Raw genomic sequence first — 14407 nt, 5'->3', positions numbered from 1 at the left:
TTCCGTTTAGCTCTTATGAGCTTCCGTTTAACCCTTACGGGTTTCCATTTAGCACTTATATGCTTTTTTGCAGCCTTCGGGCTTCTGTATACGATGTACTCGTATCTGTAAGACGTTCTCTAATTTGACAAAGGCTGGTAAGTGATATATGGAGTATTATTGGAAAACTTAATGATATTATCGGTTTTGAGATGAAATAAGTGAAATCATCAATTGAAGTTGTGATTGGCAGGAAATGTGTAATGAATGATTTAGTTAAATGCATTATTATAGTATGTTCGGTAAGATTTAAGTTTAAAGCCAACGAACTTACTAAGCTACATTTAGCTTACTTGTGTTGTTTAATGTTCTTTGTAGATTTTCGAGTAGTCGGGAGGTCGGATCAACGCATCGAATCACACTATCCAACTTGTCGGTAGATTTTGATAAACATATTATGTTTTATATGGCATGTATAGGAATTTAAATGGCTGTGTAAAATTAAAATTACATTTTGGCTATGTTTCATGTTAACTTATATATGTATGATTTGTCATGTCTGGTATAAGTGTTGGTATGGGTAATGAATAAATTGGTATAGCATGTTTATATAGAAGTTGCATGTGTGAATTAATTTATGTTCTAGTTTAGATTGTTAGAGTATATGTGATAATATGATCATAATAATGATAGGATTGGTTATTTTGAAGATTTTGTTATGGCCTATATGTACGAAATTTGAGATGTGTAGGTTGGAGTCAAGAATGGGTGAGAAAAGTGTCCATAAAATGGCCTATTTTCGTCTACACAGGCAGAGATACGGATGTGTGTCTCAACCACGTGTGACACATGGCCTGGCATATGGGCATGTTGTCTGGCCATGTGTCCCCTGCACCTTGAAATTTCAAAATAGAATACCTTGGTTTTTACACACAACCTAGCACATGGGCGTGTGGCTTGGTCGTGTTACCCCTGCATTCTTCACATGGCCTATCACACGGGCATGTGGATGGTCGTGTGACCCAAGTCAGAGAGTTACACGAGTATGGACACGGGTTGAAACACGACCGTGTGCCTCACATCGAATACCCACATGGCCTAAGACACGGGCGTGTCACCTGCTCACACGGCCAGCCACACGGACATGTGTCCCCTGCTCCTAAGAAAATTTTTTGAGATTTTGAGAAAAATTCCCTGAGTATCCAGTTTAGTCCCGATTCACTTCTAAGGTGTATATTAGGCCTCGAGGGCCTATATAAAGGTCAATATGTGTGTTTTATGTTTGGTTCTTGATGTGTATATTAAATATTGTGTAACGTTAGTATTTAATCCATAAAGTTTAGTAATACTCTGTAACCCTGTTCCGGCGACAGATAAAGGTTAGGGGTGTTACAGGTTTGACGAAGGAAGTTGCGACATCTTTAAGGGAGACGATGGCTAGGATTTCTAACTTAGAAGGGTGGAGTGATTAATTTGGTCAATTTCTTTAAAGACAATGATCAAATTAACAATTTCTTTTAAGATCAAAATAAGAACATCCTAACTTTAGAATAATTAATGGGGTAATTTACCCTTTAATTGAAAAAACAATTCTACCAATTTTAACTTTTTTTCAGTTTTTGAAAATTTTTTTATCACTTGTATCAATTCTCAAAATAACATGTATGAAATTGTAATTCCTTAATATATGCATTTATATTTGTATCACAATATGTCACGTGTTAAAAAATATAAAAAATAGGGAGGGACTCACTTACACAATGTAAAAATTAAAATAGTTTTGCACACTTTCATACCTATTTATATGATTAATATTTCAATGATTCAATCATTGAATTTATCAATATAATTGTACTTATCATGCATGTAAATTTTTGAACTGATTTGATATCTTTATCATATTGATAAAAATACTCTATATATTAATATATATATTCAACAGTCGAAATTTTTTTATACATAAAACAAATAGTTAAAAATTTTAAATTTACATCAAATTTGACATGTATGATTTACATGAACATACCATTAAATATAACGGTTGGATCGTTAAAATATTAATCGTATAGACAATCTGTAAATTTACTTTAGCTTTTATAGTGTTCCTTAAAAATGTTATGAATATACAAAAGAGGTTTTATTAATATTTTTCGGTGAACAATTGTAAAGCTTGAAAGTATACCAAAACCGTTAAAATCTTTAACTTTTATTATTAAATAATATACATATATATGGTATAAGGCCTGATTGAAAACCTCAATTTGTAACGTATTACTAAAGTGTTCACTCTCTCCGAAAATAGTTTAAAATTCGTCTCAATTTTACCAAAAATAAAATCCTACATGATTGAACATGCATGAACATTATCATCGCTGAATAAGGATGCGAATTTCTCTTCAGGTGCATTGGAAGAAGCTGTCGGGTAAGCTTGCGCAACGTTCCGAACATGTCCGGCCGGTGCCCTTTTGTCGTACGCCCCCGATGCGTACGGATAATACACGACATGTTGCGGGATGTACGGCCAGAACTCCGCTCTCTTGCCAGTGTTCTTCACTCTCTTTAACACCCTATTCGGGTCCACATTCCCGGTCACCGTTAATCGACTTTGTTTCCGGTTTATGTCAACTGTTTTTACACCTGTATGTGCATAGAGGAGGATGTTAACAACATAGGAAGTTCCTAATGTTATTTGCTAGTGCGATTGACAACTTAAAAGTGAAATTGATGAAGATGATTAAGTCATAGTTTTGATCCCTCTATTATGATCAAATTCGTAATTTAGTCCCCTATAATTTAGTTTTGCATAATTTGATTTATTTTCAATTTTATAATATCATTACTTAGTCCAACTATTATTAATTATTCGAATTATCAGGGGCAAACAGTAATGGTGCCCAAGACGGGCCAAGCTGCCTTTTATATTTATTTTTAAATTTTAATTAAGCTCTCCTAATTTTTGGGAAATTCTCATAAATCTCAGAAGATTTTAAAAAATTCAATCAGATCTCCATATTTTTTAAAAACTCTCATTTAACTCTTAAATTTTTGAAAATTTTAATAATGCCCCAAACTTAGTTCCTGCCATGTTATGGATTTTTCTTAAAATTACTCATTTTAACTAAACATGTTGACACAAATTTCGGAAATAAAATTTGAGCACGGTAGAGGGACTAAAACCATAATTAAAGCACAGAAAGAGAGGTTGGACCTCTCATGTTGATAACAGAATTTCTCACTCTTCTTTCACATCCATCGCAGTCCATTTTAACCTTGATTTCAACTGTCTGAACATTCAAAAAAGAAAACAACAACAACAAATTCCATTGTTAGCATTTAAAAGGTGATTTTGTTTCTTTAATTATTAATTAAAAAAAATAAAAACCGAACATAAACCTGCATTGGCTTGCGTTTGCTTGTTTTAGTGCTGCTAACACTACAAAAGCTCGAAATATAATCGAAAGCCCCCATTTGCAGAAAAAAGCAGAGCAAAACAGAACAAAATAGAGCCTTGAGAGAAAATTTACAAATGAACAAAAAATGAATGTAGATATAATGATGGGATTATGAGACTTGGTATTTATATGGAAATGGAATTTATTTAACTTTTTTAAAGAAAACAAAACAAAGGAAAGATATGGCTATTTAAAACCCTTCATCTCATTCTAATATTGTATCATGGTTAAATTTTCTCTTACTCCCTCTGCCTTATAAAAGTTATCGATTTACTTCTTGTACTTTCATTTGATTAAATTTAGTCATTTTACTTTTTGAATTGGTCTATTTTAGTCCCTGTATTTTTTTAATTTTAAAACTTTAGTTTTGACCCAAAATAGTAGCAGTTAAATATGTTTGGTTAAATTCAACCATTGGTCCTATACTATGTGTACTGCTGTAGATTTAATCAATATTCTCTAGTTGAATCATTTTAAGTCCCTATATTTTTTGATATTTGAAATTTCAGCTTGATGCAAAAGACCATCATTAATTCATTAATTGAATTTTTAGTGAGTAATACATGGAAATAATAAGCCAACATGGCATTACACATATGATAATATGTTTGCAGCATCATATTTTAGAAGAAAAAAAACATAATTTAACTAAAAAAATTCAGTAATTATTGTTGGGGGAGGATTAAAATTTTAAAATTTTAAAAAATAAGGGACTAAAAATGACCAAATTAAATTATAAAGTCTAAATTCACCACTTTCTCAATGTACAAGGACTAACAACAAAATTTAAACTTGCATCATTTTTCTAAAATTGAAAAGGTAGGCTCTAGAAGATAAAATGCTCCTTAGCATAAAAGAAATGAATACAAAAAGGAGCAAAAGGTGTATGCCCACAAACCATGGACCAAAAAATTTGATTCTAGTAAATTCGAGGCGAGATTAGAAATTTTGTATTAGAAAATTGTGATAAAATGATAAATTTTTAAGAGTTCAAAATATCACTTAAATTATTAATTTTAAAAAATAAAAAAAGAAATATAGGGTCAAAGCATTTGTACCATTAGTATTGATTTTTTTTATATTAAATTTATTGTGCTTTCTGTATGGTGTCCCATTTTATTGAATTTTGTTCTATGGGTGTGGCTTGAATTTGATTTCTCTTTCTTTATTTATTTTTTCATTTAATAATTACTAAAATAGTAGAGAATATTGTCATTTATTGATTGATTCCATTAGTATCTTTATTTTCTTTTGAAATTTAACAAAGGCAAATTGTTCCATTTAACTTTTGGGGGTCATATTCTAGGGGTCCTCTTGCTTTGGTTGCTCTCAATCATTGATGGGTTAAAATTTTGGTCATGTCTCCAACACTTTTATTTAAGAAAACGAATCATTTTACGGATTATGATTTTTTTTTCTTCTTTTTTAAAAAAAAACCCTAAAATGATTGTTCGAGTTTCTGCTTACCCCTTTAGCTTCGTCGGTGCAAAAGTCAATTTTGACAAAGAATAAACAATTTTGCGAACAATAAGAGTCGTGAACCAATTTGTAGACGAAGAGAAAATAGTGGGGAGAATACAAAAAGTTGCACTTTATTAGATGCCAAAAGCCTAACTTGGAACAGTAGAGAATCATGGACTGCCTTTGCCACCCTATCCCATGTTCATATCCAACTCTCTTTCTTAACCACGAAGTTGCAGCCCAATTTTAATTAACTTTTTTAAGTCTGCATCCCGTTAAATTCAACTTCAGCTCATCACCTGATTCATGAATCAATTTATTTTTGCTTTCATGTCTGTTATTTTTATCCATGTTACTAGCTCTCCCTTTTAATACTGTCGTTCCTGAAGTTTAAATTTGCATCTCCCCTTAAGAATGCAATACGTCTTATCATTACACCTACCACTCGTACCATATAATGATAAATATTATTGGATAACCTACACCCAATATCACTAAATTATTAGTAAGTTTATGTTTTGGTCACTCAACTTCAAAAGTTACAAATGGTCACTAAATTATTCGACAGTTTTCATTTAAGTCATCGGGCAATTAAAATCGTTATCATATAGCCCTTTTTGTTCGCACCATTTGCACCAATCAAAAGTTTTCATTCCTCTTTTTTTTTTTTTACAATTCAAATTTTTTCATGAAGCAACTTTAAATATCATGAATTTGCGAACCACAATCCCAACAACTTTCTTCTCTGATATCTGACATTGATCATCAGATCGACTTAGATTTAAGGTATGTTCTGCTTGTCGATAAGTACTGATTCATTGTACTGGTCGTCGAATTATCTCTTGAAACTTGCTAGCCGGACTTTTTATAAAATAAAAAAATTTAATAGCCCGGTGACTTAAATAAAAATTTCGAATAATTTAGTAACTATTTTATAATTTCTTAAAATTGAGTGATCAAAACGTAAATCTACCCAATATTATCATACATCACCAATTGTACGATATTTATATTTATATAAATTTAACAACATCCATGTGATTATACTGTTTTTTTTTCTTATAATATAAAGCACCTTTTTTTATGGTTAACATTGTGCAAATTATATGACGTTTAAAATTAGTAGTGGAATGTTGTATAGTCCTTTGTTTCGTATCTTTGATCGTGAATTTTGTAAAGTATGAAACTTTATTTACGGTTTACCATAGCTGGATGGGGCGAGTGGCGAATGCTTTAATTTGGCAGAGATGCTATTTTGTAGAACTTTTTGCTATGTCCTCTGCGTGTTCATGCCAAAAGCAACAACTTTTATATATTTACATTCCAATCTAGATCCGACTAAATCCTATTTTCAACTTGTTTTTAGGTAATTTTAAAATCAAATCTTATCATGTGCATACTCTTTTAAAATTTATTCTGAATTATTATTTTTTTTTGTTGAAACTAAAACATTCAGTAGTGAAAGAAAAACAAAATCAAATACTAAATGATGCATTGTACATGTGAGAATCATTTTTATAGTTAAACGTAAATATTATTTGAGAATGAAATTCATTTTGTGTTTTGGGTATAAAATGAAAAGCATATATATATGTATATATATGTAGGATAAGATGTGAAAGGAGAGATAAGAAAAAAAAAAAAGGAAAGAGGAAACCCTTTAATTTTGAGTACTTTTATTCCTTTCTAACAAAAAGGAAGAAAATAAACACTATTTCCTTTCAACTACTTTTCTTTATTTCCTCCCCAATATTCTCTTATGTATTCTTGTCCTGCTGTGTTCTTAGGGCAACTTTAATCTTCAATATGTTAATTTAACCTTCATTTTAAAAGCTTTAATCTCAACATTTATAAATTATGCAATTTAATCTTTTTTACAAATTTATTTTTCTATGTGATCCTTTCACTTAAAAAGTAAAAAAAAATTGATAAAAAATACATAAAAAATAAAAACACCCAAAAATCCAAAATAACAATTTTCATCTTTTCTCGTTCTTCTAAAATTAACTCTCAATGTCACAAAATAATAAAAGTGCAAAAAGGACCAGATTACACAATGTGCAAATGCTAAGAGTTAAATTTTTGGAATCAAGACTAAATTAACACAATATATAAATGTCAATTTTAAAAGTTTTCAAATTATCTTTTTATTAGGAATTTAATGCTGATGAGCAAAAAAGTAAAAGTCAGAATAGTTGAATAATCATTTCATAATTTTTCACAGTTAGATGATTAAAAAAGAAACTTACTAATAGTTGAATAACTACCAATATAGTTTATCCTTTTTTTTTGTTAAAAATATCATATATAATGTACAAGCCCAATTTTTTTTAACCGAGGCCCATTACCCAATAACCAAACCCAACACTAACCCAATACCACCTAGACCCAAAATCTAAACCCACCTAAACAATAAACCCAACTATTGCCCAGCCCAACACCAACTTAAAAAAAATAAGAAGAAAAACCCTAGCCCTAGGTCTTCTGCCGTCAGTCGACTGGTCACCTGCCCTCTGTACGCCGCTGCCACCACCCACCGCCACCAACTCGGTCAATCACCTGTAAAACGGCACAAACACGTAAAGAATAGCAGAAAGTAATAGAAATAATAGAAATTGATAGGCTATAAAAGGAAAAACACTATCTTTGTATTTTTTGGGAACAGAAAAGTGAATGAAAAGCAAAAAAAAAATCAAAAAGAGGTTGATTCTAGTATTCTTTTTCTTCTGTTCGTGTGCATTGTTTTTTGTTTTTTTTTTTATTTTCTTTGTTATTTGTTTTTTTACTCTATTAACACAAAAGGTTTTCCTAGTTTTCCAACTTTATTTATCTATTTATTCGTTTTTCTATTTTTTTGATTTGTAATAATATATATTATAAATATATACATAATATAAAAAAAAGAAAAAAAACGTACCTTTTTGAATTTTCGGACACCGTGTACGGTGGCCGGCGCGACGCTGGCACGGTGGGCCTTGGCCGGAATCTGGACTTAGTCCAGAGAGAATTTTTTTTTCTTTCCTCCTGTTTTTTTTCTTTTCAATGCCCAAATGAATTTTTTTTTCTCAAAAGAAGGCCTTTTATACCCTGGTAAAACGACGCCGTTTTGGCCGGCATTCTTAAGCCCCGAAACGACGTCGTTTTGCCCCCCAGATCCGCGCGTCGACCCGACCCGAGGGGAGGATCCGCGTGTTTTCGCTGGATGGGCTATTTGTGCGCTCAGTCCCTCCAATTTTAAAGAGCATTGCAATTCGGTCCTTTTCGCTATTTCCTTTTATTTTTAATCTAGCCCTATAATTTTAACTTTATTTCAATCTGGCCTACTGCTGCGCTGCGTTTTGAGGCGTTTGGGTTATTTGCTCATTTGATCCCTTCGCTTTTGGCGCGCTTTGTAATTTAGTCCCTTTCATTTTGAATTCGCCCAGTTTCTTTTTTTATTTTGATTTAGTCCCTTTTATTTTATTTTTCTTTCAATTTCGCCCTATATTTTTGTTTTATTTCGATTTAGCCCATATTTTAGCAATTTTATGTTATTATTATTATTATTATTTTAAATATTATTATTAGTTTACTATTATTATTATGGTTATTATTATTACTATTATCGTTACTATTAATATTACTGTTATTTCTCTTATACTTTTCTTTCACGAATATTTATATACCTATTCATATATATATATATATATATTATAAACGTGCATATTTATATATATATATATATATATTATATTTCCTTTTTTTTACATATATATTTTACTTATACCTACATATGTATTTTCATATTATTATACATATCTATGTATGTGTTTTTATTTTTATAAATAGATATTTATACCTTTATATTTTAATTTATATACATATCTATATATCTATATACATATCTTGTTTTCATAAATATATATATACACTTACATATTCTTCATATTTTTAAATACGTGTTCTATATATGTTCTTTAAATATTTTATGACTCATATATACATATATTTTTTATAGCTTAAAACTATCTATATACCTATATATACATATATATCTCTTTGTTTTTATTGTATTTACTCTTTATTTATTTCATTTTCATTATTTATTTTGAATGAATTCGTTTTTATATTTTGTTATTTTATATGTCGTAAGTTTGACTGTTTATATTGATTGATATTGCTCGTATCATTCTATACTTTTATATTCATTATGATTTTGCCATGCATAAAAAATGTAATTTGCTTTTACTATGATTTCGTGTTTTATTTTACTCGATGTAACAAAATTTAATTTTTAAAATGACATTTCGTGTTTGGATTTGAGGAAATAGTGCCCTAACTTACTGGGTTTCGACTTTCTCAATAAATCTAAATACACGAATCTTTTCAAACTCGAAGTTTTTTAAAATGATCTCGGAAGTTAAGAAAAGATCGTGCCCTAACTTACTGGGCAAGATTTATTTTCTAAACCCGAGATAATAAAACATTTTTTTGAAAAGGGGTAACATTTTAGCATTCACTCCAGTATCGAGAATTCGAGACGTTGTATCCTAACTTACTGGATATGATGTCTTTTCTTGATTAACGTGAAATATGCCACTTTTTTCAAAATTTTCAACTTTTTAATACAAGGATCGTATTTTTTAAATTTCTTTAAAGTTTTCAGCTTTTCGACATTAAGACATTAAGTAATCAACTAAGGTACCAATTTTGGGCGTATCGAGGGTGCTAATCCTTCCTCGTGCGTAACCGACTCCCGAACCCGTTTTTCTGAATTTCGTGGACCAAACCTGTTGTTTTAATAAAATCAAACCGTTTATTAAAAACAACCACTTTTCAAGGTGATCCAATCACACCTCATAAAAAAAGGATTGGTGGCGACTCCCGTTTCATTTTTCAAAACCCAAGTCGACCCCGTTTTTCATCAAAAAATGGTGTCAACATAAAAATATAAAAAAGAAATTCAATATATGTTCATAATTTATGTTATATTAAGTTTTGACATATCCATTATGTATCTTGTTCCAGTTATTTTTCACTAATGCATCATTAATATGATCAAAGCTATTCAGCAAGATGTTTCAGCAGAACAAAGATTACACCGAGATGCTAAACGAAGACGATGAAAAGAGGTACATGACGAGATTATTGAACAATCAATAGCAGAAGTTTATAGGTTCCTAAACCTCGGGTTTGAAAAACCAACACGGTGAAAATGATTGAACATCTTGCAGTATGTCATGTTTGAAATAAACAATTATGTCTAAACCTACATTTCATGGTTACCAAAAAGAATTGTATGCTCTTAAAAGAGTCAACAATCAGAGTCCATAGCTGATGTCATGTGGCAGATCCCGGTTTATGAAGTAAGCAAATGATATGAAGCTGGAACACACGAACCTGGACAAAACTCGGGTAGTTTTACTGTCTTATATGTTTTCTGCAGCTTTGCCCGGATGAAAGAGTGAAGTTGGTTCAATGCTCTGCAAAACCGAAACACTAGAGCTGTCAGATATTACATTCTTACCGTAGCCTAAACATGGCAGACTATTTGTTGGAATTGAACATTAAAATTTTACATTATCAATCTAATGTAAAATGCCTTGTTCATTATAATGTCTTTAGCTTTTGACCACGTAAACCATTCCAAAAGGCAGCTGCAGATGTCACCTTCTTACCAGGAAGTTGAACTTCCAATACCTGTTTCAAGATCAGCAAACCAGAAAATAATAAGAAATAAAAAACAACAATACCAGTAAAGCAACGAATTTTCACCCACCTCAAGATCTGTACGTCCTCCACAGGGAAATACCAATGCATCCTTGATGAAAGCAATGTCATGTACATCATTGTCCCGGATTTTATCATTAGACCCTACTCTTGTGGTGATGATTTTAAGTTCGAGGATATTATGGTTGTTGCTACTTTCATCATCAATGACTAAAACTTTAGCTCGGGTTCCTGGCCAACCTGCAAATGCACGAACCTAAAAGAAGTTGCACGTCATGACTACATTGTCGAATTTCAAAGAAAATGGAAGAGAAAACAACCTTATTATGTAGAATTAAAGCTTCTTCATCAAAGGATAACCATGATTCTTCAGGACTTATCTGCATAAATTGAAGAAAAAGGGTTAATTTAAGCAAACATTAAGTACTCATTAAAGGTCATTGACCGAGCATCCAAATGCATAATTGAACATATCAAGGTAAAAGTACCATCGAGGCCCTTGTATTAGGATTCAAATTGCATTTTGCCCTCTCTACTAAAAAAATGAGCAAATTAGTCCCCGTACATTAAATTAGAGAGTAAATTGGTCATTTCTGTTAAAAATTTCATCAATTTGTATTGTAACTAACATGGCTAACAGAATAACCAAACTGTGATAAGTAGCGTGCCATATGTACCTTATGCTGATGTACAAGGACCAGCTTTAATTGCAGAAATGGATGGAATTTTTAATAGAAGAGGCGGTTTGCACTTAAATCTAATGTACAGGGACTAATATGTTCAATTTTTTAGTAGAAGGGACAAAATACAATCCGATTCTTAGTACAAGGGCCTCCGTAGTGCTTTTACTTGAGTAAATCGTATGGAAATATATAACATGGATGCATCAAAGATGCGACACGATTCAAATAATTCCTGTCAATGATACTTAAAAAAGAGAGAAAGAAATAAAAGAAAATGGAACCCTTGCCTTTGGAGCCAATGTAACTTTAGAATCATCTTGAGGTTCGGCATTCACTTTAGCAGATCCATCAAATATGGAAGGAAGTTTACAGATAAGAAGTTTAGACCCTGCATAACTTACGATGAGATAAGTTTAAATGGTATATTAGATTTAATTGTACGATCATCAAATAACATAATAGGAACACCTTCAGAAAATAGTAATGCTAGCAGATCCGGTGCCTGCACGTAAATCATGTAAGCATTCATCATTCTATCAGTGATTATTAATTGACAAATTACTTTCGGGAAATGAATATCTTTACCTTGATTTGGTCATCAACTTCTACTCTTTCACGGGCAATGACAGGTCCAGCATCTAAGGCACGTACGGTAAATGCTAATGAGACTCCGGTCTCTTTAACACCATCCTAATAAAGAGACTAAATGGTTGAAGATCATACGAGAATCATAAACATATTCATAATCGCAATCAAATTTATAGTGAGGAAGAACCTGAAGTGCTCTTTGAACAGGAGCAGCACCACGGTACAATGGTAGTAGACTCGGGTGAATGTTGACCGTTCCTGTATACATGGAAAAAATGAAGAAGATAAAAGTAATTTGTTAACGAAAAAAATCATGGACTAACCTAATGGTGGAATGTTGAGAAACTTGGCGGGTAAAATATTCCCATAGGCTGCTGTGATGCAAAGTTCAGGCTGCAAAGCTCGTAAATTGGACAAGAAGGTCTCCTATATAAAGTACAAAGAAGCATGAAAATAAAAACCGAGCATGCGAAACCAAGGCATAGCTAAATAAAACCAGCTTTCATCATCCAAGTTAAGAAAGCTAAAAGAACCAGATAATTACATATATTTTGACATAAAACAGAACATATCATAAAGACACAACATATAGGCTCTAACCGTCTAGCACATTATCATGTAGTTGTAGATTGTCAATAAGAACAGATGAATGACTTAATATTCCAAACTATACTAAATCGGAACAATGAAAGAAAAACTACCTCTCCAGCACGTTCGGGTGTGAAGATGAGATCAGAAGGAAAGCCTCTATCAAGAGCATATTGTGCCACCGGTGACGGCATCACCTTTCTGCCCCTATCTCTTCTAGAAGGCGGCTGAGTAACAATTGCTGTGACCTAAATGAATTGTAAATATAGCAATGACTATCAACGAAAAAAAAAACTATGTCGCAAAATAGCACGAGTATTTTAAGCTCTTCCTCCAGCAAATGCATATATTGAGGTAAAAGTATCATATAGGCCCCTGTACTAGGAGTCAGATTGCATTTTGTCCCATTTACTCAAAAAAATGAGCAAATTAGTTCCAATATATTAAATCAAAGAGCAAAATTCTTCGTTTCAATTAAAATTTTCATCCTTTTCTACAGTAAAAAACTGGCTAACCGATGAAATAACCAAAGAATTACAATACAGTGCCATATGTACCTCATGTTTTTAAAAGTAGAAATTGATGAAATATTTAACAAAAGGACCAATTTGCTACATGAACCAATTAGAGGCTGCAAAATGCAAGGTATAATGCCAAGAAAACCAGTAAAGTTTCAATTCACAGTTCCGCATACAATTGGGAACACCAATTGATAGGCTGACTCCCATTATAAACCCTAAAACAATCAATTTTAGCTAATCTCAATGAACATTATCACCGAACGAGACCATACTTTCAAGAACTAACAATAACCCATTATCAATGAACTTATAAAGGACCAAATTACAACAAAAGTCTCGAACTTTTTTTTCTCCCTAGTACCTCAAAAGAAGAACTTGGTGCAGCAGAAGCATTGAAGAGAGCATCAAGAACTGTTGCAGAGACCTTTTAAAAAAAGGAAACCAATTGTTTAGAAAAACAATACAAAACAGCAAAGAAAAATATATTGAAAATGATACTTTTTTACCTGAGGGGAACCCAAGAAGACAAGTGATTTTTTCTTGGAAGTAATAGTAGTAGTAGAAGAAGAAGGTGTTATTGAAGACGATGATGCTGCTGCATTGAAGAAGAAGAAACGACGTAGCATTGAGGTTGAATACATAATTTATCTCTATTCTTCTTTTCTCTTTGTTTCTTTTTCCTCTCTGTTACTTCAATGGCTAAATTGTGTTTTTGGGAACTTGATTTTTGACATTTGCTGCTGTTTTTCAGCTTCTATTTCATGTTTTGTATCTCCATTCCATCTACTGCTGCAATAACTAGATAGCGGAAGAGGACTGGGCTGGCTTTTATCCAAGGTAAAAGGCAAAAGGTGAAAATTGTCACAACAAATTCCCTCTGAAATTTTTATCCAATCCCTCTGAAATTCGTTCTCTCAAAAAATGTCACAACAATTTATTACGAGGGTGAGCAACTAAGGAACATTACAATTTTAACCGACCCATTCGATTTTTCAGTTTCGGTTTAGTCACTTGGGGCGGGTTGGTTGGTTTTACCTTTGTTTTAATTAATTATTGATTTTTGAATCCGAACCGGCTTAAAAATAACTTATTTTATATTATTTTTAAATTGTTTAAAATATATTTATATTCTTAATGTATAATAAATAATTATATAAATCTAATTCAATAACCCAAAGTTGGTTAATCGGAAAAATCAATCAAATCGACCAAATTAAAATTGGTTTGATTTGATTGGTTTGATTAACTATCATCGACCGAGTCGATTTTTTCATGTTAAAGTCAGTTCAAGAAAAACCCAACCATTAAATTGATTGCTCGCCGCTACCATTGATAACAATTTCGGTCAATTTATCCTACTCTTTTACTTGTATAATAACAAGCTTGACCCTCAATCTTTATATATTCTATTAATTTGATATGATTC

The 14407-nt window shown here is 31.7% G+C and overlaps 2 protein-coding genes across 2 annotated transcripts; both read right to left on the bottom strand.

Annotated features, from left to right (window-relative positions):
* Positions 1-2158: 2158 nt before the first annotated feature.
* Positions 2159-3592, bottom strand: LOC107953922 (heavy metal-associated isoprenylated plant protein 21). The gene is made up of 3 exons (XM_016889366.2): positions 3373-3592; positions 3188-3263; positions 2159-2616 (listed from the first exon to the last, which is right to left on the bottom strand). The coding sequence occupies exons 1-3, from the start codon at positions 3445-3447 to the stop codon at positions 2318-2320; spliced, it is 450 nt and encodes a 149-aa protein (XP_016744855.1). The 5' UTR covers positions 3448-3592; the 3' UTR covers positions 2159-2317.
* Positions 3593-10004: 6412 nt separating this feature from the next.
* Positions 10005-13852, bottom strand: LOC107953923 (methionyl-tRNA formyltransferase). The gene is made up of 12 exons (XM_016889367.2): positions 13488-13852; positions 13343-13405; positions 12574-12708; positions 12196-12298; positions 12060-12130; positions 11870-11974; positions 11753-11786; positions 11572-11672; positions 10922-10981; positions 10651-10857; positions 10451-10571; positions 10005-10354 (listed from the first exon to the last, which is right to left on the bottom strand). Exons 1-11 carry the CDS (start codon positions 13620-13622, stop codon positions 10482-10484), a joined length of 1104 nt encoding a protein of 367 aa, XP_016744856.2. The 5' UTR covers positions 13623-13852; the 3' UTR covers positions 10005-10354; positions 10451-10481.
* Positions 13853-14407: the final 555 nt, after the last annotated feature.

The sequence above is a fragment of the Gossypium hirsutum genome, chromosome D07 (genome assembly GCF_007990345.1).
Source record: "Gossypium hirsutum isolate 1008001.06 chromosome D07, Gossypium_hirsutum_v2.1, whole genome shotgun sequence".
In the NCBI taxonomy this organism is placed as follows: Eukaryota; Viridiplantae; Streptophyta; class Magnoliopsida; order Malvales; family Malvaceae; genus Gossypium; species Gossypium hirsutum.
Note: the sequence above shows the minus strand (reverse complement) of the source record. Positions and strands in the feature narration are given on the sequence as shown.